General features: G+C 42.1%; 1 protein-coding gene across 1 annotated transcript in view; it reads right to left on the bottom strand.

The window, feature by feature from the left end:
- LOC126311099 (probable E3 ubiquitin-protein ligase HECTD2) overlaps nt 1-27327 on the bottom strand; it is a 418213-nt gene that overhangs the window by 303525 nt on the left and 87361 nt on the right. Inside the window, exons 2-3 of the mRNA XM_049992125.1 lie at nt 25142-25378; nt 7588-7719 (exon numbers count right to left, since the gene is read on the bottom strand). Of these exons, the coding sequence (XP_049848082.1) occupies nt 7588-7719; nt 25142-25378 (369 nt within the window). The remainder of the gene's footprint in view (nt 1-7587; nt 7720-25141; nt 25379-27327) is intronic.

Raw genomic sequence — 27327 nt, 5'->3', positions numbered from 1 at the left:
TGGACCCCCCCAGGGAACGTGTCACATCAGTCGAGTGTAACCCTTGGTGGTGATAGAGAAACGGTGGTGTACGCGTACGTGGAGAGCTTGTTTGCGCAGCAATCGCCGACATAGTGTAACTGAGGCGGAATAAGGGGAACCAGCCCGCATTCGCCGACACAAGTGTGCCGGGCGGATTCGTGCCGGGGACAGGCGCTCGTTCCCGCCCGGAAAGCGGTGCGTTAGACTGCACGGCCAACCGGGCGGGCATTTTAAAGTTACTTCTCTCCAACGTAACATCACAAAATAGGGCCTTTGTAGACGACATGGTACTTCTAGAAAGAGACGAAAAGGAATTACAGGTTATAGTGGATGTCACTGAACCTAAACGAGAGATTTATGAAGTGAAAATCAGTACAGAGGAAAAAAAAGTAATGTCTCTAGGAGAAAATATAGAGGTAAAAGTAAGGCTGACAAGAGAAACATTAGAACATGTGCCAGGTAGAGGGATAGAAACCGACTGGAAGAGTAGCACAGAAATTAAAACCTGGATAGCCCTCTAAACGAGGTATTTTATAAGGAAATTAGTATTTTCTGCACCAGTATGGACAAAGTTTTAGGAAAAGACCAGTAAAATCTTTCGTATAAAGGGGAACGTGGAAAGTAAGAAAGACAGAGCAAGGCTGGAGGCTTTTGAGATATGGACACATCAGAGAATGGAAAGAATGAGTAGGATGAGTAAAGTGGAAAATGAAGAGGTATTGAGAAGAGTGGGACATGAAAAACAATTACTGAACACGATAAAAAGAAGGAAATGAAACTGGATTGAACATATATTAAGAAAGAAGGAGGGTCTGATAAAAATACTCTTAGAGGGTCATATGGAAGGGAAGAGAAGCCAAAAGAAGAGATTTCAGATCCTGCATGATGTGATACAGGGCAGCACATACAGCAACAATAAGAAGGAAACAATGATTTGCAGAGAATGGAGGCGCAAAGGATCTGCTAATGTAGCAGAACACCGATGAAGAGGAGTATAAGATAGGGAGAATCAAATCACAGGTTGTGCACGAAGAAGAACTGAATGGGTTCCGTTCCAGAATATTATGCTTAAACAGCTAGTGGAAAAAAGACTGCCCAGGCGTTTAGACTTCCATGGTTTTCATTGATCTCAACAAATCCTATTATGTCATTCTCCTCTGTAAACCGTGGACAGCAATGTTAGTCCTTTCTGTGCTCAAACTATTAGAGATTTATTTAGTGGCATAGCTTCTACAATTAAAGTAGGCACAAAAGTACCTGCATCGATTGCAGTGACCAGAGGGTTAGGACAAGGATGCGCAGTTGCACCTATATTACTTAGAATATACTTGAAGTTTGCTTAAGGCCATGCAAACGTTCCTGCCGTAACACGGGGTTATTTTGTTGGTGACGAAGTCATTTTTGAAGAGGATGAGGATCACGTAAGCTACATGATTCGAAAGTTGCGCAGAGATATCAGAAACGGAGTTAAAACATTAATCTAGAGAAAAAGAATTATTTTGGGACTGGAGGAATGAGTAAGATCAGACGTAAGATTTTGGTGTTGGCCTGTCGGCTCTTAATAAATATTTGTGAGTCGTTAATATGAAATATGGATCTAGTAAAAGAGGAATTAAGAAGCGCATTGGACAACATACAAAAGCAACCAAACAGTTCAATGAAATTTTGTGGTACACACAATTTAGATCAGAAACGAAGTTTGCGTTGTAAAAATCATAGTAGAAAGCAACATCTGGAGCAGAAACATGGGAAATAACTGAAAGTGTTAAGAGAAACTTGTTGTCAGTGGTGATGTGATTCTGGCGATGTTGCTGTAGGTTGGCAATGTGCGATAAATTTAAAGTTGAAGACATGTGTAAGAGAATGAACCTGGGCACCACTGTAAAAAGATACAATCGAAGCAGAACGATAGAGATAGCATGGATATATATGACGTATGAGTGATGAGAGATGGCCTACGATGATGGAATGGTATCCAACTAATAGAAGACGAAGACGACGCCGGAAAATAACATGGGGAGAGCAATTCAGAAGAGCTATGTCAAGGAGGAATTTGCAGGCGGAAAAGCAGAAAAATGGGAGACTTAGGGAGCTAGGATGCCATAAGCTACTATAATTTTATATTAATTGCAATAAGAAAGCATGAAATGGGAAAGGAAGGAGAATCTGTGACGCTAAGTTACCAACAAGACGGCCATTTTGGAAGCTGCAGTCTTGGATGCATCTTATGATTTTTGAATGGAAACGGGGGCAGGGATGTCAGATGACATATCAAACAGACAAAGAATTATACGAGAAAAACTGTCTCTTATTTGGGCGCAGCTTCATTCTTTCTCGTGTTACGACTGCCGTTTCTTTTTATAACAGGTGGCGCGAAACATGGTGGCGTGAACACAGTCTGAACGCTCTGAGCCGCCTTCATATCGAGAGAGAGAGGAGAACTCGTGTTATTGCAGGCAGACCACCAGGCGATCGAAAACGGATGCGGATGAAGCAACATCAATCGCTGTTATCAAATCGGTCAGTGAATCCCAAGCGCAGTATTCAGCGCATCTTACGGAGACTGGAGTCATATGCAGTATTAATGAAAATTTTGAGCACACAAGTAGAAGTGTATAACGACATCGAGAACAGTCCAGATCGTCTGGTTCAGTCTACAGAGTGGGTGACATGCAAGCTAGACGAAAACCCTCATTTTTCCTAATATGTTTACAAAGGTAGCTGATTTCTAAGTGACGTGACAGATATTAGTCAGATGCCAGCACTGAGTGCATGAATCCATTGAAAGCAGTTGGCGTATAAAATGCGACGGTTTGGCGTGAAGTGTGATGTTCCCTTATTATGGAGGCATCTTCGGCACAGGTACACTAACAGCAGCCAGTTCAAATAATTTACGGGTTTGCTTATTTGAACATTCAATTCGCTGGGAAAAGTTAAGGTCTCACATGAGCCAGTTGTCTGTTGTGTTTCGACGAATGTGTGCTGCCGTCGATGATGCCTGAAGACGTGACATTTCCAACTTTCTTTCGGCACGATGGTACACCCAATTTGTCATGGTCCACATGCCATTGCATAGATATACAGTTCCACAGAGACAGATAGGTCATAGAGTTCCAGTGGAGTCGCCGGCACCTTCCCCGCATTTAAATCCATCAGGTTTCCTTCTGTGAGAACATGTGAAGGCAACTGTGTGTGACCGAGTGAGGTGGAGCAGTGGTTAGCACACTGGACTCGCATTCGGGATGACGACGGCTCAACCCCACGCCAGGCCATCCTGATTTAGGTTTTCCGTGATTTCCCTAAATCGCCCTGCAAATGCCGAGATGGTTCCTTTGAAAGGGATGAGATCGATGACCTCGCTGTCTGGTCTCCTCCCCCAAACAACCCAACCCAATTGTGTGAACGTCAGAAACGTGGCATAGCTCATGTAGTGGTTAGTTGATGCTTCTGCTCGCATTCCGGTACCTTAGTTGGTTAAAGTCCATGGCGAATTGCTGAAGCGGTTAAAAAGAACCTCACGACCTGCTGTTGCAAGATCCCGTTGCGGTACCAGTCCTCCACAAAAGCTTCTCAGTGTAGCTACGGATCCATAGAAAGGGTGTAAGTGACAAGCATCATAACTTGTCACGCCTTCCCACCCTATATTGTGCCAGTTGAGCTAAACCTTTCCTGGATTATGTTAGTGAATGGGCTAGTAGGATTTACTCCTACCTGTTGTCTGTGAATCTATCTTTGATGCCACTCAAACCAGTTTTGTAGGGTGTTAGATTTATTTAGAAGGCGCAAGCAGACGACCAGTGATTGTAAATCAGTGATTGTAAATGGATGCGAGTATATGAAATAATTCCCTGGATGCTATTACCATGCATTCATTAGCTAACACTGTAAAACAGTTACAATTAGATAGACTGAAAAGATTCATATTAAAAAGTTAATGAAATTTGAGAGAATTGTCAAACTATTACATAGGGACAAGTTCTGAGTAAGTCCTATCTCCGACTGGCGAGATTGAGGAGCAGCCGAAATCTCTGCCATACTTCGTGAAACTTCGTAGCTATTCGTCCATCATCGACAGCATAACATTATTCATTTGTCTACTGATTCAACTGGTTTACTGCATAGAGGTATTGTCGTTTTAAAGCCTTGACGACACGTAGGCTCGTTCTACTATTTTATACATGAAAAGCGGAGTTTGATAACTAATAGTTAAGAAGAAAATTTGAGTTTTGAGCTCGACAGCATGTGGTTCCCCTACTCATCTGTCATCAAACAAGATTATTTCTCATGGCTAGCGTACCTCTCCCCACAATGATTCACTACTGCGTCATATGGTCTATTCGTCACCAATGTCAACATGTCAGCTGCTCATTCCAGGCTATCGTACTCTGCGGTGCTACTTAAGGCGGCGGATTACTTCTGTTAGCTGCAAAGCCCCAATAAAATATAAAATTTAGAAAATAAAATGCTATCCAAAACGCGAGGAACCTCATACTATACGACATCTCAAGCATGTCCTGTTGCCTTTGTGTTATCAGTAGCAAATCGTGTTCTCAACGGAAGGCGACATAACTCCGGAATGAATAAAACTAAGACGTAATGAAAAGTAAATCTCTTTCTCGTGCAGTTCTCTACTGGTATGATTTGTCATATGACCCCCTTTATATTTTAAACTTACGAGTTACATGCAAGATGGTGGCCTACGAAGTTGAAGAGCTGCACTCTAGAAGCTAAACAATATCTTCTACTTCATCACACTCTGTTCATATGCGTGTTCTAATGAAGTATGTCTGTTGGGCGCTGCACCAATCTCTCACAGTCAAGTGAAAAGATGGATAAACACTCTGAAATGTAGTAATCTGTGGTTAACAAATAGTTTACCATACTCTGTAGAAGGAACAACAGCATTTCTGTTACCAATAGCACCACTTCTATTACAAAACCAATGGACGAATACCATACCGACAACCACAGCATTTGTACATACGTTTTGTATGCTCGAACAATACATTATATCTCACCAACAAACCACAATCACAATCGTAGTTGAAAAATGCAATTACGTATATTCAAGCACAAACTAACAAATTGAATTTCAAAACGAAAGTGACAAACAAGAAACATTCCGAGCACCAACACTCAAAATAAAAAATTAGCCCCATACCCAGTAATATCTCTGTATCCAATAAAAATAGCGAAGCATCCGGAGGACTTGATTGGATGTCATGTAATTTAGTACACGTACTCACTATCAGCGAGTATGTACACGATTAGTGCTGAAGTTCTCTATGATAGATGAGTACCAGAGGTCACTGGTTTTGCTCGTGTTTAGTGTTGTTACCAGGCCTTTTAAGGTATGTAAGAGGTGTGAACTGCATTAGAAACAGAGCGATCACTGTGTCCCGTACTCGTATGAGACACCGTTATCAGCACCTGACAGAGATAGAAAGCGCGGTTAGTGTGGGCCTCCATTTTGACCAGCTGGTCGAGTCGTGCAACATGCGGATTTGTGGGCATTCAGAAGTAACAGTGATCCGAACTGGACAGTATGAAAACGCGAAGGCAGGCATACCTCTTATCGAGGTTCTGGTCGACCACGTCTGATCATCACAAGGGAGCGTCACCGTGCTGTGCACCATGCATTCTGTAACCCCTTCACGTCTGTGATTGCCATTCGAGAACAGGTAATGGACTTCCTGAAACATTCTGTGTTAGCCCTCACCTTTGACTGGAGACTAGCAGCAAGTGTTCTAGGGGATTAACGTCCCATGTATAAGCCACCGTAAACACCACAGCAAAAACGGCTGCATTTGCAGTGGGGCCATGGCTGAGTCACATGAACTGCTGATGAATAGCATCGCACTGTGTTCAGTGACAAATTTAGGTTCTGAACTACCTAGCATAAACATCGATGGTGTGCACAGCAGCCACCTGGGGAGAGGCCCCTTTCTTCCATTATTCTGGAGACGCTGTGTAGTGTTACTCGTGGCGTCATGGTGTTCGGAGACATTGAGTATGAATTTATGCCACGGCTGAATTGAGGGCACTATGACGGCACAACGGTATGTCTCAGGCATCGGGCATCCTCATGTATTACCCCTCATGCGATGGTATCGTGGTGCCATTTTTCAACAGAGCAGTGCTCTCCCACATGTATCACGGGTCTAGAAGCTGGAGGGGGTGCAATCTCACACTGATAAAGGGGCTCATATTGCCAGGTACATTGAAAATTTGACTTTCTTTTGTAATCACTGAAATAATATCACATACACCCTGGGCTCCTGAAGTTTCATTTCGTTGCCGCATCTCCTTCCGAGTTCTTCGCGTTCTTTGTCAGGCAGTGTATATTCCTCATGGCACACCCTGAGTAGATATATCTGTACAACATAGAGTAGAATGTGCAAACAAATTTCAGCTGTGGACTTAGGCCTCTAAGCACCCCCTTGAAACTGGCGAAAAAATTCAAAAGAAGTGGGGGATAATGAGGATGGTAAAATGCATTATTAATCTTTAATTAGCAATAGTTTCAGCTGTTATGTAACTATTGTAACGTCCCCTTAGAAAAATTAATGAATGACTGTGCTGATAAATATCTTATGTTATTTGGTTTTCAAACAGCTGAGCAGAACTGAACGTACTCAGACATTTCTCACTTTACTTATTCTGATCACTAAATTGAAGCACAATATTTTTAGCGCAACGCAGTCTGACTTTTAATAATCCCTACAAAAGAATGGCCCTGACTGACAATAACCTATATCTTTCGTCAATCACTTACCTCACAAAAATCTTCGTTACTCAAACTACTGTAATACAGCGAGCGCCAATACTGCCGGCTAAATAAAAGATTCTAACTACTGAAGTCACTAACTACTCATAGGCATAATTAGCAAATGAAAGATTTTGATAAAGAACAAACAATGTGTTTACCTTCATAGTGTTCAAAAGTCATTATATATATATATATATATATATATATATATATATATATATATATATATATATATATATATATATATATATATCAGTTCATGACATCCAGTCTTACAAATTTACTGTCTCTGTCCAGATCAACCGCTCTCATATCTCCGCCATCTCACTCCCCACATCCACCACTGCTGGCGGCTCACCTCCAACTGCGCAACGCTACGCGCTGTTCACATCCAGCTGCCCAACACTACAATGGCAGACAACAATGCAAACTAGCCACAGACTGCACGCAGCACAGCCAGTGATTTTCATACAGAGCGTTAGGTGGCGTTACCAATAAGAAAACCTAAACAGCCTACTTACACTATCACCTCGTAAATCACAACAGAATCTGACCAAAAAAAAAGTGACACACCGTATAATAACGTCTTATTGCTCACTGCACAAGCAGGTTGTTAGGGTTTATAAGAAATAAGATCTCACCAAATCTCATTTAATTCATATATTTTCCACAGGAGGTGGTAAAGCACAGACGATTCAAAGTAGCTGGCAAGTTAACGAGAAGAGGTGCTCTTACAGCCCTTGTTTACCATGATAGCTTTCCTGAAGTTTTGCCAACTCACAGTACTAGGCACGCACCTTGTTGATTGGCGGCAGCGAGGTGTCGGAGGATGGCCTGAGCAGCAGTCCGCCCATCAGGCTGGTGGCCATGCCCACCCCCATGGCCACGCCCACGCCGCTGTTACGCCGGCTCTGTGGCTCCGGCTCCAGCTGGAACACATGAACACACCCCCTTTGAATACAGCTGACAAGCCCATTTGCTCCATACTGCTCTACACCAGTCTAACGAGGTGGTAATAACATCGCAATAATACTGTTAATCAGGGGCATCTGCTCCACACTCGTCTGTACCAGTGTAACAATACGGTAGTAGTATCACGATATAGTGTTAATCAGGGGAAAGATGGCAACAGGATTATGATAATACTGTTAATCAGCGGCTGCTGTCCCACACTCATCTATTCTAGAGAAACGAGGTTGTTAATCCCATTGTGACATTTATACGAAGTCGCAGCTCATAAATTGATTTAAGTACAGAGTTACACTCATTGCTGTGACTACGCATGTCAGGAGAGATAGGCAGGTTAGCCACTGCACTATGACATATGGTCAAGGTACTTGGACCTGCAGTGTGGGGAAGTTTCAAACAATAGCTGCTTGTGTCCTTAAGCTTCGCAGACTTTAGAAATTTCTTTACTATATCCACGGCAGTACACTTAACTTTAAGTAACAACATAAAACTTATTAGTAAAACTGTATGGACCTTTCTCGAATCCTTACTCATACTGACATTCCACATCCTCATTTTTTTAAAAGAACTCTCGGAAGATAAACACAGTGATTAAATTAACATGACGAATGTTGGTGGAGATCGCCGATCCCTGAAGGAAATGCACTCTGTGTGGGCAAGTGAGAAACTGTTGAGTGTGGTCCTAAAGGAAGCTAGCTCGGTGATGTTAACACGTGGATCGTTGTCAAATTAACAAGTCTTAGCGTCCTAGGTACAAGTGATACAAAGGTTAAAACTTCCTCAGGCTACGTTTGGAGCGATATTAAGTGACTATTCGCCGTCTCTCCTTGAGAGTCATTTAATACTACATCAAACGTAACATGAGGTAATTTTAAACACACCGAAATTGGAGAATGTCAACTTTCTTTCATGAATGTCAACACATACCAATTACGTCAGTGAAACACCGAATATTTGGTTATGATCTCACAGATTCGGATCATCATCGGTGTATGTCGACAAGCATAGATATGCTTTTACGGAGGTGTATGTCGACAAGCATAGATATGCTTTTATGGAGGTCGAAACGAGAAACCGATATCGACAGATGAGCGACAGTCTGTCGCCAGAACCTCTGTTCTGCTGTGACAGGTCACGTGGCATAGTCATGCTATAGTATGAAACACTGTTGTTTGGCAGTCTTACGCAAAGCGTGATGGAGCGTTCAACATTTTTTAAAATTTAATTATTTTATCCAATCCCCTAATTTGTATGAAATTGCCACTGCAGTTTTTTAAATAAATATTGCATGCCTTAAATGAGGGTAAATGAGAGACAACTGTTTTTATTTTTCTAAAGAAAAGTGCTCTGAAATACATTCTGAAGAGATTTCTGCTAAAACTAAGTGCAATACACTGTTGTATTACAAACGATTAAAACATTTTCATCAACTTTGGTTCCATCAGGTACAGCTATGCACGGTGACCGTAGAATATACGAACGCAGTGGCACATAGCAGTCAGTCGCAATACCTTAGTTTTTATTATTCTTTAAAATCTAGATTTCGGCTTTAAATAGCCGTTTGCAGTACTTTGGGCCCTTCTGGCGGTACACCTGTCAGAACATATGTTGACATAAACTGCCGCGAGTCTGTAGAATTATAACGGAAATGCACTGGAGATGGCTATTTATACCCGAAATCTAGATGTGCAAGAACAATAAAAACTAATGCGACTAACTGGTGTGTGAAACTTCTTCCTTAAAACATTTTGACGTTTTGAAAATTAGTGTTGAAGAGAAATTAATTGTACAATTAAAACCAGGAGAAACGAATATATAGTATTAGGTTACCAATGATGAATAGCTAATTATACGAGGTTTAAGCCTTTGAAACGCATCATGGAGATAAAAAAATCATTTAATTAGTTGCAAGTTGAATAAAAAATATTACATATGACGTTGCAATGTTGTATTTAAATTTATGTACACAATGTCAAATGATACACAGTGGACCTAAAAAAAAGGTACTATTGTCGAACAGTGGTCTGTCCAAAGTTAAACACAACTTGTCAGGTTGGTCTGATAGACTGCAGTCGCACGGGGATGGCGAATATAAGTTAATAACGCTGTATTAAAATCATTTAACAAAGTTTGTGCAAATACAACCTTTGAAAACAAAGGCAGATGAAGAAGTAGCGTATTACCTTCAAATTTGTTTATTGTTTGGTGCTCTAGCTGTATATGAATCAGATAATGATAAGTAATTCTGTAACTAGGTCATATCTGAACTAAAGACTATGTGGAAAGGTGTTAAGATAGTTCATGAAAAGCCTCATCATAGTCAAACACAGGGCTCAGTTGAAAGGATCAGTCAGGATATATAGAATATGCTAACTACGTGGATGAATGATAACAGTTATCTGGACTTTATTCAGTTTGTCAAGAACACTACATACGACAAAGAAAAGTCCTTATGAGGCCATGTTTGGCATGAAATCAAAGAGAGCTATAGCATCGTCTTCTTTACTTGTTGAACAAATCGCAAATATTTAAGCCGAAGAAGAACTCGAAGAAATTTTTAATACTTTTGAAGAAAATTTCAGCAGTGGGCATAGAGAAAACCATATTCCAAAGAAAGATATTGAAGAGAAGCTGCAGCTCCCCACGTCTTCATATCGAGCCCTCACTGAACAACACTAGTTTATTTCTACAAAAAGGGCTGCGGCAAAAGAGAATCTTCTAATGCAAGCACTGAACCTATCACGAAACTCAAAAAGAAAATTTCCTCCGGCTCAAATTGGTAATGTAGTATGAATACAAGTTCCTGATGTCGACTGTGGCCACACACATATCCGAAATGTGTTGGCGGTTGTTGTCGAATATAAGGCTCAAACTTCTACGAATAAGCAAATAAAAAAAGTACGAGTATTACGGACATTCTACTCAGTGGGTATCTTCATACTTTAATACTTTATGAAATATTTCAGAGCCAAGATCGCATTTAAGTATTTATTTTGAATTGATGACCGGTTTCAGCAGTACTTTTCTGTCATCTTTGGAGCTCTTATTGTGCCATATATTTTGACTACGTTGAAAATTTAATTTGTTTAGGAATGCAAATTCGAAATAAATCGTTATATGCCATCTTGGCTCTGAAGTATTTCTTCAAATATTACAAAAGAAAAAAAAATACTCTCAAGAAGTTCACACCCGCAATCAGATTGTAATTTGTAAAGAAAAGTTATTTGCCAGGGACTAGATTTCTTCTTAACAAATGTCGCTGAGAGAATCAGCTGCCACTAATTCGACAAGTGGAGCGCAAGGCTATGCACTGCAAAAAGAATTGTTCAACGACTAAATGTAGTTGTACTAGCAAGGGACTCTTGTGCAGTTAGAAGTGTCGTAACTGTTTATTTTGTTGTAATATATAGGATTGTATAAGGCCAATCACACAAGTTAATAATTGGTATTATTTTCTTATGTCACTCGGAATGTACTGTTCCATTTAAGGTCAACAGTTTATTTGTATGTGCCTTTATTTAAACGTCCTCCTCTTTTAACATATAAAATGTTTACATAATAAAGTATGATTTCAAAACATAACAAAAACATTTTTGTTCAACATTTGTCATCAGCGTATGGTGAATGTCGACATTTGTCGGTGTAAGTGACAAATAAGGATATTTTGTCAATTTTTTGTCGTGCATCAAGTGAATATGTGAACGCTGATATTCTTTCACGGTAAGTCAGTGTTTACGATCGCGACGCCTAATCACAATATAGAATCCCGCAACTATTATTATTTTATTTTACATCATGCAAGGGTGCTACATGATATGAGAGAGCATATTAACTCGCAGGAGCAAACATGAACGAGGAAAATTAACTTGTTAGCTGACTAAACATCACAGAAGTCCTTGCACAAAGTGGAAAGAGAGGTTAAAAATGCTGGCCAAAACGTTAACGATATTAGAAACAAAATACAACCCAGACTTAATTAGAATTTATTCAGCAATATTGCTAAAATTAGAGTACCACACAAACTTCCTGGAATGAGGAATTAGGAAGTAAGATACAAGAATTACTTAGTCACAAAATCAAATAGCCTATAACAGAGAAAAAAGGAAAAATCCTAAGCTCAATTAACCAGACAAAAACTGTGGAAATATTGGCCGAATGTTTTTTGAAATGATGTGCCTAAAAATAAGAAACGGAATAGAGGAAACATTTGACGCACGTCATTTGCTGCGCGTCATTTCCAACATCATTCAAAGTCTCGTCAAATATTTCTCTAATCTGTTTTATTTCTTACTTTTGATAAATCATTTCACAAAACATATGCACAGTTTTTATGCAGTTAGTTTTAATTATTATTTTAAAGTTTTATTTAGAAAGCATGATCTTATTGACACTTCATTTGCTTTCCTAGCGTCGTCTGTTCTCGAAATGTCCTGAATTCAGTAGTGATTTCAAGGAAACAATGTTGACACTTAAATATCACACCAATGTAACTTTTTATGCGCAAAGAACTAGAACTTGACGAACTTTTTATCACTTCATTTGCATACCTAGCAGCAGGCGTTCGTGACATATTTTAGTTTTCCCTCAAGTAACTAATTAATTTTTTCTTAATTACCCTGTTTGTTTTCAAGGAATTATTTGTTGTTGCAAAACTAGATCTCGTGCAAGTCAATTTGATACCCAACTTTCTAACTGTTAGTTTGGCTATGAAAATTCAGGCAAGAATTCATTGAATAATTTTGCGTCAAATAACTAATTAAGTTTTCTTTAATTACCACGATTAATTTAAAGTAATTAAACATTTTCTTTTCAAAAACTAGACCCAATCTGGTCAGTTTCATACTCCATTTGTCCATTTCCCACTCTTCGTTTCGTTGTGAAAATTCGGACAAAAGCCCATTGTGTAATTTATAGGGAATCTTCTTTCGCCCCACTCAAACATTTGACCAAAAAGATCCTCCTACGAGCAGAAATAAATAGTTAATTTCGTTTAATGAACTTCACAATGGGATTAATCTACATCTACATCCATACTCCGCAAGCCACCTGACGGTGTGTGGCTGACGTTTCTTACTCAGCAGAGTCATAATTAGACCACTCGAACACCTAGGAGCTAAACAATTGAAGCTAACGAAATGTGGTGCTATAGAAAATTAATAAAAATACATGTGGACCAAGCACTGTAGTTCATGAAGAAGTCTGACGCGAACAGCATTTGACCTATAAGACCCAAGTAGAAGACAAGGAAAGCGGAACGGAGTGAACGGCTAATACATGAAAGTTTACTGAAAAGATTAGGAAATGGTGTACTGGAGGTATAAATAACGTCAGAGGAAGAACCGAAAAAAATTACAGCAAAAAAAAAAGAAAATGATGTGGTATTTATTTCCAGCTGCATAAACAGAAAACTGCAGGACAGAAACTGAAAACAACATTGACGGCTGGCTGCAGGAGGAAGATAGCAAAGTACCAGAAAAAGTATCGAATGTCCCTGCAATTCGAAAAAGTGTGGTGCTGCAGACCTGTAAGTTTGCCCTCTTTACCGCATTCGGGTACCACGACCTTTTTTCGTAGCTTTAGACGTCAGCCATCGCGTGACTTCCAAGAAAAGACTTGTCCTATTAGGAGCAATCGCTTATTTCTGGAGAAGCTCCCGGCTAGGTTTTCTTACGACACGATTCTGTTTTGAGAATACCTGTTCAAGGTATTCGCCATGAAATTAGTTAGACGCCTCCATCTATAATAGGCAATAGTGAATGCACCGTAGTGTGCATTCTAAGCAGTGTAGATTAGCAAAATGCCACATTTCGTTATTGATGGCAGTCTGCTAAATAAAAGGGAGCAAACGGTGACTATTAAGAATTGTGAAGTGCCTCTCAATGACATAGGATTTATGATCAGTATAAATCAAACGAGTTGTATCAATGATAGGCCTTAATTTGTGGACGAAGTTTATGTGAAGGTGAGTATTCAGCACAGCATTGTACGGTAGTGAATCGTATGCTGTGGGAATATCGGAACAGAAGAGAATCTAAGGATTTGAGATGTGCTGCTACAGAATAATGTTGATAATTGGGTTGAATGATATAATAAGGAATGCGCTTCTCCGCAGAACCGGTGGACAGAGGAACTTTGGAAAACACTGACAAGAAGAAGTGACAGAATGGCAAGACGTATTAAGACACGAGGGAATAACTTCCACGGTACTAGAGGGAGCTGTAAGGGGTAAAGACTTTAGAGAAGACAGAGACTGGAAGACATCCAACAAATAATTGAGGACGTAGGTTGCAAGTTCTACTCTAAAGAAAAAAAAGGATGGGAGGACGGAGGGGGGGGGGGGGGGGGGACGGTGACGGTAGCGACATTGACGAGTTGTCTAGTGCAGACGTTTACATCTCGCAGACATTGGTGCCTATGAGGCAGCCACTATCACTGGTCGCACAAGCCGAAGTTTGCTACTCTCTGTATTAAATTTATTTTTGCTACACAAACGCTGACTAGCCGTTAAATGAGATTGGCTAAACGTCCGTGCTGACACGTGATGAGCACACAAACTGGCTGCGTTGATCACCAGGGTTTGGTACTGTTCACGTGATTTCACGTGATTTACCAAACTCTCCGGGTCCAGACAAGCTAGTCAACGGTGATGTCGTTGGAACCCCTGCTTCACCGTACGAGTTCCTGGGACGTAGTCATTCTGGCTCGGTGACAGGTGAGGCTACTGGACGAAATGGAGTCAGGGAACTCCGCCTATAGCTGAAGGCCAAGAGCCTATTAGGTTGCCTGCACTATGACTCTCGAAATTTGGTTAGACACACAATGGCTCTGACTTAAGAAATGCAATTATTCTACCGATCTTTTTTTTTCGGGACAATATGTTGCAGAACTTCATAATCTGATCGGAGTTGGAAGAAGAGTTATAACATGAAACATATAGTACTTAAAAGTAAAGGAAAAAATCCAAACAGCATTAAAATCGGTAATTTTTTGTCCACTTCCACAAATAGTCCTTTAGTATTTAAAAAACGTTAAGTTCCACCTGTGCTGTGTGATAATCTATTTATTTCACGTTAGCAGGTTCAGCATCTGTACCATTGTCAAGTGAACTCTCATCACAAGAGAGACAATTCATATTATTCGCTGCTAAGAGGACATCGCCCTCGAGTTGAACAACGTTTCTGTACGTGTGGCCACATGAAGTTTTTATTCTTATGTGTAGAACGTAAAATATGCTAGGTAGTAATAACATTTTAATTATTATCTCGAAGAAATAATTATTTTTTTTGTTTGCATATACAAGGCAGGCTGAAAAGTAATGCCATCGAATTTTTCTGTGAGATTCTTAAACTTTTTCATGTAAAACAAACTTTATTAACATGCTACATCTTCATTCCTCATGTCTAAATGCGTATTTATTTCTCAACATTGTAACCCTGGCGAGGAACACTTTTCTCCGAACGAGAGACCAGTTTGTTGATACTGTCACTGTGTAAGGCAAAAATATTTTACCACGATACATTTAATGTTACATCATTTCTTTTCAATATATATTTCTATTAGATAACTGTTTACAATGTACAGTCAGACTATTCATTGTTTCATTGGCTTATATGGCCAGCACCATGTACTAACCGTTTCTGTAGTCCTGCATGTCTGGAAGTTAATTAGAGCTGAGAACTGGCAGAAAGGGTGACCTGGGCAACGTGTTCCTCAGAAACCACTATTGGCTGAAGAGAGTTGTCGTGTTCTGCAGGGGCGGACGTTTACTGCCTTGAGAGAGAACACGCCGTAGTTTACAACGTTGGAGACTGCATGACCCCCGAGGTGCGGGCAGTTTGGCTAGGATTTTGCACTCCAGTAGGCGGAAAAAATTCGGAATAATGTACCTGACGGATGAGCGTTGATGGGGAGGGTTGGGGGGCCACAAGGTGAAGGAATGAACGGGGATACAAATGATGGTCGTTAGCCAACCTCTGAGGAATTTCCTGATGGGAAACGGAAAGTCAAGCCACTCACCAGGAAGCAGAGATACATATACTGGTATGACTGGCAGAGTGGTGAGGATACGGGAGGGAAAACGGAAACCTCCAGGAAATCTTCTGAAAGGAACATGAGAGTCAGGTGATTGGCTAGCAGGTTCAGCACTCTTGTAGTGGGAGGGGACGTTTCTCTAACTGCCACTGTGGATTCATGATCTGAGCGCAAATATAGCCGCTGTGTGCCCCGGAGCGAATGGGTGTATGGTATAGAGACATTTATCTCTGGGAATTTATTGAGGACGCCTCTCTCTGAGGACAGACCCAGAAACTTCGTTGGCGATACCAACAGTGGAGAATCTGTCAGTTAGATTTGAAGTTGATCTCGCCACAAGGAGCGGTTAAATGCGTTTCTCTGCGAACAGAGCTGTTATTCTGTTTACTCTAGTGAAGGGTCTTTTCCTCTCTGCGGTCTCTGATACACATTGAAGTGCTGTTTTAGGGAACTTTTTGTTTCTGGTTAGTGAGCAAAAAGAAATCTTTACTCTTGTTCTGTCCTGTACTGAGGTAATTTCAGCCCTAGGATTTTGCGAACGGCATATTGCGTCCACTGTGTAGACAGAGAATTAAATGTACACCATGTACATCATCTGTACAGTGCCCAACGCCCCAACGAGCGGATCATCAGTGCAGTATAACTGCTGTCCGCACTTCAACATGTGATATATTCACCTCAGTTCAGCAGATAGGGAAACACTCGTAGTGGATATGTTGACAACTACTTCCTTGTTCACGGCGTTTTTTCTGAAAGCGTCAGACAGGGGCTAATTCTCCTGTTTCTCACGGTTTCTCAGAAAAACCGATTTTTCGTTCATCTAATGAAATGGGTCGGAATTCGGTAGATGTGAGGTACATGTACAGACAAACAAACAAATGATTACAGTTTGAAAGAAGTGGATGATTTATTCAAGAAAAGGAGCTTCACAAAATGAGCAAGTCAATAACGCGTTGGTCCTCCTCGGCCCTTATGCAAGCAGTTATTCGGTTTGGCGTTCATTGATAGTTACTGGATGTCCTGCCGAGGGATATCGTACCAAATTGTGTGCAATTGGAGCGTCAGAGCATCAAAATACTTAGCTGGTTATAGGGCCCTGCCCATAATGCTCGAAACTTTCTCAATTGGGGAGAGATCCGGCGGCCTTGCTGGCCAAGGTAGGCTTTGGTAAGAACGAAGATAAGCAGGGAAAGTCTCGCCGTGTGCGGGAGACCATTTTCTTGCTGAAATGTAAGCCCAGGATGGTCTACCATTATGAGCAAGAAAACGGGGCTTACGTTATCGTCGACATACCGCCGAGGGAAAAATAAGAGTGAGAGACCGAGAACGAAGTGCTCGAATTCAAAAGAGTGAATGACGGCGATGTAGTCTTTCGCCCCTACTGTTCCATCTATACATCGAAGAAGCAATGACAGAAGTAAAAGAAAGATTCAAGAGCGGGATTAAAATTCTAGGTGAATGGATATCAATGAAAAGATTCGCTGATGACACTTCTGTCCTCAGTGAAGAAGAATTACAGGATGTATTGAATGGAATGGACAGTTTAATGAGTGCAGAATGTGGACTGAGAGTAAATCGAAAAAAAGATTAAAGTAATGAGAAGTACCGGAAATGAGAATACCGAGAAACTTAACTTCAGCACTGGTGATCACAAAGTAGATGGAGTTAAGGAATTCCGCTACTTATGAAGCAATATTTCCCAAGGAGAAGAAAACGATAACTAAAATATCTCTCTTAAAAAAGGCTGGTAAGCGCTCTTCGTACGTAATGCATACCAACATTCCAATATTAGTTGCAGGATTCAGATTGGTGCTTAATAAAGAATAGGACCAGTTTAAGGGCCAAGCAGGTGAAGTGGTTGCAAACCTGAGAGGTCGGCAAAGAGGTCCCAAATGCAAAATTTGTATATGGGATTTATCATACACAGGGTATCCCAAAAAACACCGACGAACTTTAGGTACGAGTTCTATATACCAAAACAAACAAACAAGATTTCAAGTAAACAAGGCCTCTGAAGCGATTCCTTAAGAGCTATGAACACTAGCGAAGAAGAATAAGTGCTCATAGCTCTCAAAGTATGTACACTACTGGCCATTAAAATTGCTACATCATGAAGATGACGTGTTACAGACGCGAAATTTAACCGACAGGAAGAAGATGCTGTGATATGCAAATGATTAGCTTTTCAGAGCATTCACACAAGGTTGGCGCCTACAAAGTGCTGACATGAGGAAAGTTTCCAATCGATTTCTCATATACAAACAGCAGTTGACCGACGTTGCCTGGTGAAACGTTGTTGTGCTGCTCACGTTGGTCGAGATCCAATGACTATTAGCAGAACATGGAATCGGTGGGTTCAGGAGGGTAATACGGAACGCCGTGCTGGATCCCAACGGCCTCGTATCACTAGCAGTCGAGATGACATGCATCTCATCCGCATGGCTGTAACGCATTGTGCAGCCACGTCCCGATCCCTGAGTCAACAGATGGGGACGTTTGCAAGACAACAACCATCTGCACGAACAGTTCGACGACGTTTGCAGCAGCATGGACTATCAGGTCGGAGACCATGGCTGCGATTACCCTTGACCGTGCATCACAGACAGGAGAGTCTGCGATCATGTACTCAACGACGAACCTGGGTGCACGAATGGCAAAACGTCATTTTTTCGGATGAATCCAGGTTATGTTTACAACATCATGATGGTCGCATCCGTGTTTGGCGACATCGCGGTGAACGCAGATTGGAAGCGTGTATTCGTCATGAAAATACTGGTGTATCATCCGGAGGCATGGTATGGGTTGCCATTGATTACACGTCTCGGTCACCTCTTGTTGGCATTGACGGCACTTCGAACAATGGACGTTACATTTCAGATGTGTTACGACCCCTGCGAAACCCTACATTTCAGCAGAATTATGCACGACCGAATGCTGTCCTGCCCAGCACATTCTCCAGATCTCTCCCGAATTGAATACATCTGGTCAACGGCGGCCGAGCAACTGGCTCGTCACAATACGCCAGTCATTACTATTGATGAACTGTGGTATCGTGTTGAAGCTGCATGGACAGCTGTACCTGTACATGCCATCCAAGCTCTGTTTGACTCAATGCCCAGGCGTATCAAGGCCGTTATTACGGCCAGAGGTGGTTGTTCTGGGTACTGATTTCTCAGGATCTTTTCACGAAAATTGCGTGAAAATGTAGTCACATGTCAGTTCTAGTATATTATATTTGTCCAATGAATATCCGTTTATCATCTGCATTTCTTATTCTTGGTGTAACAATTTTAATGGCCAATGGTGTATTTTAGACTCCATGTTTAGTTTTGGTTAATACTTCCTCCTCCAAAATATGGAAAGCAAAGATTTTAAAGTGGAATAGATATGTTTCATAATGCCGAAGATGAACTAGTTCTCATACCTCTTAAGTTACGTGTTTACTAGTTTTTTTTACTTATTTCTGTATAAGGAACCTGCCGCTAAACTGTGTCGGTGTTTTATTTTTGTGGCACCTTATATATAATTTCTCAAGTCAACATCCCTTTTTCTCAGCACCTAGAAATTCTACAGGATGAATGAGGTATCGTTAAAAAGGTTTTTGAACTGGCTTCTGGCGTTTCATACCGATTTTGCGCTAAAACATACTATTTGTGAAAATTTTTAACGTAAATGAGACTTTTAACGGTGATAGGCAAAAGGACGTCACAAATGCCCACCTTCATACCTATGTTTTGCGAAGCTAACTTATTAACCACGAATAGGAGACTTCTTTCTCAAATTATATGTACAGAAAGATAATAACCGTGGCCAATGAGATAGTCCACTACGTCTGCACGTCGTACAAGGTGACTCTTCTAACTGAATATACTTTCTGAAACGACAAACCTATTTGTCATTGTTCCCTTGTGTTGCGATCTCCGAGGGTTGGAACTTAAATAGTGGCAACTATTTATTCACAACCGATACAAAAGAGTTACATGTTTGCAACTGTTACTGTCCTTCAAAGTTGTCACCAGCGTAGTGTACATCCCGTTGCCAGCGATGTGGAAGACGTAGTGTACCGTTAGCAGAGCCTGTTCTGTTGATGGTGGGAACATGAAATACTGTGCACTGACTGGTAGTGAAAAATGAACAGTGCAGCAGTAGGATCAAGTTTTGTAAATCGCACAACATTATCTAGAGGCAACTGATCGAGGAAAACAAGTGACAGCTGATGCTTATTGCTGCCAAGTAGCAGTTGGCGCTGTTAGTGCCGGTAAGCAGTAAACCAGCAGCCATCATCGAGCAGTTGCATGATGGAAGTGATGTAGGTCACAGGAAGCACTATTCTGCTACAAAACCGATAGCTGTGTATTCAACAGATGGACAGGAAAAGCCAGAAGACCCATAGAGTAACTTTGTCTTTTTATATTGTTCTTTGTAAGTATGTATGAGCAAAACAGTGTAAGACACTGGAGACAAACCGAATGAGATTGCGTTGTTTGAACCAGACTGACGAATACGGGAAGAAGCATAATGTGGCTGTTTTACTGCATGAACAGCGAAAATGTAGTATACGATAAACTTTTTTCCTGTCATCATTTCGTGGGGGTCGTCAATGAGAAAAAGTTTCGTGAAGGTTGGAAATTATGTGTAAAGTTTGTTGCAACTCTTAAAGTTCCTCTTTCTGAATTATTAGATGACTAAACTATGGACATTCTCACGTCGTGGGCTACACTACTTGTTCATTCCCGTCCCCATTCCCTTTGATAGGTGGGTGGTTCATTTGCCAACAGAGATTCTTTCCAAGCAGCAAGTGATACGTGCACCAAGTTTGGTTGAAATCGCTCTAGTGGTTTAGGAGGAGATGTGGAACATACATATATACAACATATATCCATACACAATGTGGCCGAGCGGTTCTAGGCGCTTCAGTCTGGAACCGCGCGACCGCTACGGTTGCAGGTTCGAATCCTGCCTCGGGCATGGATGTGTGTGATGTCCTTAGGTTAGTTAGATTTAAGTAGTTCTAAGTTCTAGGGGACTGATGACCTCAGATGTTAAGTCCCATAGTACTCAGAGCCATTTGAACCGTACACTATGTGATCAAAAGTTTCCGGACACCTGGTTGAAAATGACTAACAAGTTCGTGGCACCCTCCATCGGTAATGCTGAAATTCAGTATTGTGTTGGCCCACCCTTAGCCTTGATGACAGCTTTCACTCTGGCAGGCATACGTTCAATCAGGTGCTGGAAGGTTTCTTGGCGAATGGCAGCCCATTCTTCACGGAGCGATGCACTGAGTAGAGGTATCTATGTCGGTCGCTGAGGCCCGGCACGAAGTCGGCGTTCCAAAACATCTCAGAGGTGTTCTATAGAATTCAGGTCAGTAGTCTCTGCAGGTGTTTCATGATACAATAATTTACCAACAGTCGTAAGTATATATTGTGGAAATTTATTTCATGAACTTCTTATATGCATTCAGTTTCGGCATTACATTGATGCCATCCTCAGGCCCCACACTACATAGTCGAAAAATCGCTATACACGGAAGGAGCCATATAACTGGATCCGTGAATCAAATCGCTATGCAACAGCTCTTGGTGACCAGGCTACACAGACTGTGTCGCCTGGTTACCAAGAGCTGTTGCATAGCGACTATGTCGTGTGGGACCTGAAGATGGCATCAACGTAACACCGAAACTGGTTGCATATAAGAAACCCCTCAAATAAATTTCTAAAATATATACGGCTGTTGGTAAATTATTGTATCAAGAAATACAAGTCAGCCGTTGTCCCACAGTCCATAATGGATCAACAAAGATCTGTGCAGGTCAGTCCATTACAGGGATGTTATTGTCGTGTAATCACTCCGCCACAGACCGTGCATTATGAACAGGTGCTCGATCGTGGTAAAAGATGGAACCACCATCCCCGAATTGCTCTTTAACAGTAGGAAGCAAGAAGGTGTTTAAAAAATCAATGTAGGTCTGTGCTGTGATAGTGCCACGCTCTGTCAGTCAACATACGAGGTCGACCTGTACGCTTTCGTGCTGTACGTGTCCCTTCACAATTCCACTTCACTATGATATCGGAAACAGTGGACCTAGGGGATGTTTAGAAGTGTGGAAATCTCGCGTACTGACGTATGACACAAGAGACACCCAATCACCTGACCACGTTCGAAGTCCTTGAGTTCTGCTGAGTGCCCAATTCTGCTCCCTCACGAAGTTCAATGGCTCCTGAGATCGCTGATATGTAGTACCTGGCAGCAGGTGGCAGCACAATGCACCTGATATGAAAGACGTATGTTTTGGGGGTGTCCGGATACTTTTGATCACGTGGTGTAGATCCGTTTCTGTAACTTACGTGGATATTTACCTTTGTCATAATGAGAGTTTGTGTCTCACTGCTCTCCGTCGTGTGCAGTTTTATGTAAATGTTGAGATCTGAAGACAGTTTTAGCCGAAACTAGTCATCAATGAGTATAAATAATTTCTGCGATATCGACTAATAATCTCGAACATTAATTGTCTTAGCGCTTAGACGGTTTCTTCGCTGAGGATGCACTTGCTGCTGTTGACCGGAAGGGACTCTCCGTCCAGTTCGGTCTCCTTTGAGTAAACTTCCTGCCGTGCTGCGCAGCACGTTGCCCGGGAGACACCATCTTGGATGTTGTTTACACACATATTACTTTCTGCGGAAAACGAATTAAACATAACAAATTTCCCAAATATTTAGGCATAATTCTTGACAGGTCACTTACTTTCAAGAAACAGCTGGAACTAACTAGCCAGAAATTGAAAACCCGAAATAACATCATCCAGGGATTAGCAGGTACCACATGCGGAGCGGATGCAAATACACTACGTGTTGCAGCAATATCACGTGTCTAATCCGTGGCAGAGTACTGTGCCCCTGTGTGGAGTAGGAGTGTCCATGTAAAGAAGACTGACAGCCAGATCAATGAAGCCATAAGGACAATAACAGGGACACTAAAGTCAACACCTCTAGAATGGCTTCATGTCCTCTCAAACATCACTCCGCCTGAAATCCGTTAGACAGCAGGCAACAATTCAGGAACGGCAAAAAATAAATCATGCAGATAAGGCAAGAGATACACCAAGTACTAGATGACCGCTGTCGATATCGCCTTAAATCAAGAGCGTCAATATGGGGAGACAGAACACTTTCCCAAGGAAATACCTGTGACTGCCACAAATCCTGGTAAACCGAGTGGAACAATAGTGACATTAAGCGAAACAATATAGTGGACCCCAGCCAACAACTCCCAGGAGTGCAGCTAGCTCGTAAAATCTGGTGCCAGCTTAACCGTGTGAGAACTGGACACGCGTGAACTAAATCCATGCTGTACAAATGGGCCCGCCAATGATAAACGAATGTGTGACTGTGAAAATGATGAACAAACATTACAACATCTAGTGCAACATTGCCCACTGCGAAGATTCTGTGGTGACAGGAGAGACTTCGTAGAGGCCAGCCCTGCTGCCATTAAATGGGTGTCAGATTTGGAACTTTTTAACGAATTGTAGCTGTGCTTGTTGTTGTTGTTGTTGTGGTCTTCAGCCCTGAGACTGGTTTGATGCAGCTCTCCATGCTACTCTATCCTGTGCAAGCTTCTTCATCTCCCAGTACCTACTGCAACCTACATCCTTCTGAATCCGCTTAGTGTATTCATCCGGTCTCCTTCTACGATTTTTACCATCCACGCTACCCTCCAATACTAAATGGGTGATCCCTTGATGCTTCAGAACATGTCCTATCAACCAATCCCTTCTTCTAGTCAAATTGTGCCACAAACTTCTCTTCTCCCCAAGACTATTCAGTACCTCCTCATTAGTTACCCACCCATCTAACCTTTAGCATTCTTCTGTAGCACCAGGTGCTGTGCTGTGCTTATATTTCAACTTTGATAAGATTTAATAATGACTGGTGTTTGTTCTGTTTATATTATTTGGTATGTGTGTATGTATGTATCTGTGTATCCTCCCCCCATGAAGCATGGACCTTGCCGTTGGTGGGGAGGCTTACGTGCCTCAACGATACAGATAGCCGTACCGTAGCTGCAACCACAACGGACGGGTATCTGTTGAGAGGCCAGACAAAGTGTGGTTCCTGTAGAGGGACAGCAGCCTTTTCAGTAGTTGCAGGGGAAACAGTTTGGATGATTGACTGATGTGGCCTTGTAACACTAACCAAATTGGCCTTGCTGTACTGGTACTGTGAACGGCTGAAAGCAAGGGGAAACTACAGCCGTAATTTTTCCCGAGAGCATGCAGCTTTACTGTATGGTTAAATGATGATGGTGTCCTCTTGGGTAAAATATTCCGGAGGTAAAATAGTCCCCCATCAGGATCTCCGGGCGGGGACTACTGAAGAGGACGTTGTTATCAGGAGACAGAAAACTGGCTTTCTACGGATTGGACCGTGGAATGTCAGATCCCTTAATCAGGCAGGTAGATTAGAAAATGGGAAATGGATAGGTTAAAGTTAGATATAGTGGGAATTAGTGACGTTCGATGGCAGCAGGAACAAGACCTCTGGTCAGGTGAATACAGGGTTATAAATACTAAATCAAATAGGTGTGATGCAGGAGTAGGTTTAATAATGAATAAAAAAAATAGGGGTACGGGTAAGCTACTACAAAAAGCAGAGTGAACGCATTATGGTGGCCAAGATAGACACGAAGCCCACGCCTACTAAAGTAGTACAAGTTTATATGCCAACTAGCTCTGCAGATGACGAAGAAATTGATGAAATGTATTATGAGATAAAAAAATTATTCAGGCAGTGAAGGGAGACGAAAATTTAATTGTTATGGGTGACTGGAATTCGAGAGTAGGAAAAGGGAGAGACGGAAACATAGTAGGTGAATATGGATTGGGGCTAATAAATGAAAGAGGAAGCCGTCTCGTAGAATTTTGCACAGAGCATAACTTAATCATAGCTAATACTTGGTTAGGTTGGTTGGTAGGACATGTTCTGAGACATCGAGGGATCACTAATTTAGTATTGAAGGGTATCGTGGAGGGTAAAAATCGTAGAGGGAGACCAAGAGACGAATACAGTAAGCAGATTCAGAAACATGTAGGCTGCAGTAGGTACTGGGAGATGAAGAAGCTTGCACAGGATAGAGTAGCATGGAGAGCTGCATCAAACCAGTCTCAGGACTGAAGACCTCAACAACAACAACATGTGTGTATATGTATATTTGTATTTATATGTTATGTTATGTAAATTTACGATGTCAATACCGCACTTGCACTTGTAAAGCCATACGATAAATAAATAAATAAAAAGTCTCGAACATGACAATGTGAGGGAAGAAGAGAGCCTAGCCGCACTCACGATGGCGGGGAGTCGCAGCGCGGGCGGTCCCGGGTCCGAGGCGGCTCGCTGCCCCCTGGCTCTGCCTCCGCCCCCGCCTCCGCCCCCGCCGCCGACGGCCGGCTGCTGGGCGTGCGGGTAGGGCCGTCCGCAGAAGGGGCAGGGCCCCGCGTCCGGCCGCAGCCGGTGGATGGTGACGCGGCACGCCGGGCACGTCGCCGAGTCCGGGCACTCCTCCGCGTCCGCCGCCGCCGGCCGCTGCAACAACAGCGACGACGTCAGTCCCACTGTCACAGTAGCTTACAAGCGCGTCGCTACAAACACCTTTCTCTCTCCAGAATCAGATTTTCACTCTGCAGCGGAGTGTGCGTTGATATGAAACTTCCTGACGGATTAAAACTGTGAGCCGGACCGAGACACGAACTCGGGACCTTTGCCTTTCGCGGGCAAGTACTCTACCATCTGAGTTACCCAAGCACGACTCACGCCCCGTCCTCACAGCTTTACTTCTGTCAGTGAAAATTTCATTCTGAAAACATCCCCCAGGCTGTGGCTAAGCCATGTCTCCGCAATACCCTGTCTTTCAGGAGTGCTAGTTCTGCAAGGTTCGCAGGAGAGCTGCTGTAAAGTTTGGAAGGTAGGAGAGAGGTTCTGGCAGAAGTAAAGCTGTGAGGACGGGGCGTGAGTCGTGCTTGGGTAACTCAGATGGTAAAGCACTTGCCCGCGAAAGGCAAAGGTCCCGAGTTCGAGTCTCGGTCCGGCACACAGTTTTAATCTGCCAGGAAGTTTCACCTTTCTCTCTGCTTGAATGATATTTCCGCCGTTGTACTGAACAAACTTCTTTATTTTATACTATCTGAGAATCCGGCTTTGCTCGGTACGTAGTTATTCCGGTTTTCTATTAGTCCATCTCCTCTTCCCCCCTGTTCCTACCTCTCGCTCTGACCATCTGCTTCTTGCCATCTCCTGCCATTCCGGCCATCTGCTTCCTCTTCCTCTGTCTCTCTCCTCCTTGCCCTCACCCCCACTCTAATTCCATCTACTTCTCCCCCTCTCTTTATTCATCTCCTCCTCCCTCTCTTTCTGTCCAGCTCTTGCTCCTCCATTCCCATCTCCTCCTTATCCCTCTCGCCGTTCATCTCCTCTGTCCTCTGTTTGTCCATCTCCTTCTCATTCATCTCTCTGTCTATCTCCTCTGTTCCCCCCCTCCCACACCATCTTCCCTTCCCCCCTCTTTCTATCCGTCTCCCCCCCCCCCCACTGCATCTGCTTCTCTTCCCATTCTCTGTCCATCTCCTCCTCTCTCCTCTGTCCATCTCTCCCCTCCCCCTCCCCCTATCTCTTTCCATTTCCTTCTCTCTTCCTATCTTCGTCTATCTCCTCCATCAGCACTCTGTTTGTCCATATCTTCTCTCCACGTTTCACCTCCACCCCAATAGAATGGTGGTGGTTCTTACCCCCACAGTATTTTTCTCGAGATCATAAGAAAAATATATACCAAATTTGATTGAAATCGTTTTATACATGCCTGAGTGCGCCCATCTAAAATATATTTAACATATATTTAATACATTTAAAGGGGGGGGGGGTAAGACTTCAAACGGGCCGGCTTGGAGGAGGAGAGGCACCACTGGACATTTTAATTTCCGCTGTCTATACTTTTACAAATAAATTCATAAAACTTTGTCAGCATGACCAGGAAGGATTCAGAATTCACACTCATAGCAGTGGAAGTTTGAAAACATAACAAAATAATTTTTTTACATGCGAAATTTCAACATTTTTTCACCTATTAATGGCTGCATTTGTTGCTATAGGTACACTTTTCTTCATAAGTTAGAGAGATGGTTCGATGAATTTTCACAGCATACAAACCATACTTAAAGGTGTATGAAACTATAGACTTTTCCAAATCTATTAAAAACGGTGGTAAAAACTGAGGTAATTAACTACAAAATTTGTGTTTTTTCTAAACATGAAGTTTAAAATACAACAGATCATTCGATTTTTTATAAATTTAATAAATTAAAATCTCCTGTGATGTCTCTCCTGCTCGAAGTTGGCCCGTTTGACGTCCTACCCCCCTTAACATGTAATTTTACATATATTTCTCTTACTTATCTAGAGACTTTCGCCCTGCAGTTTCGTTTTCACGGAGCTGAAGTTTATGAGGTATCTCCTGAACTACGAGTATGTTTCCTACAATG

This window comes from Schistocerca gregaria, chromosome 1, assembly GCF_023897955.1.
Source record: "Schistocerca gregaria isolate iqSchGreg1 chromosome 1, iqSchGreg1.2, whole genome shotgun sequence".
Lineage (NCBI taxonomy): Eukaryota > Metazoa > Arthropoda > Insecta > Orthoptera > Acrididae > Schistocerca > Schistocerca gregaria.
This window is presented reverse-complemented; position numbering and strand designations above follow the sequence as displayed.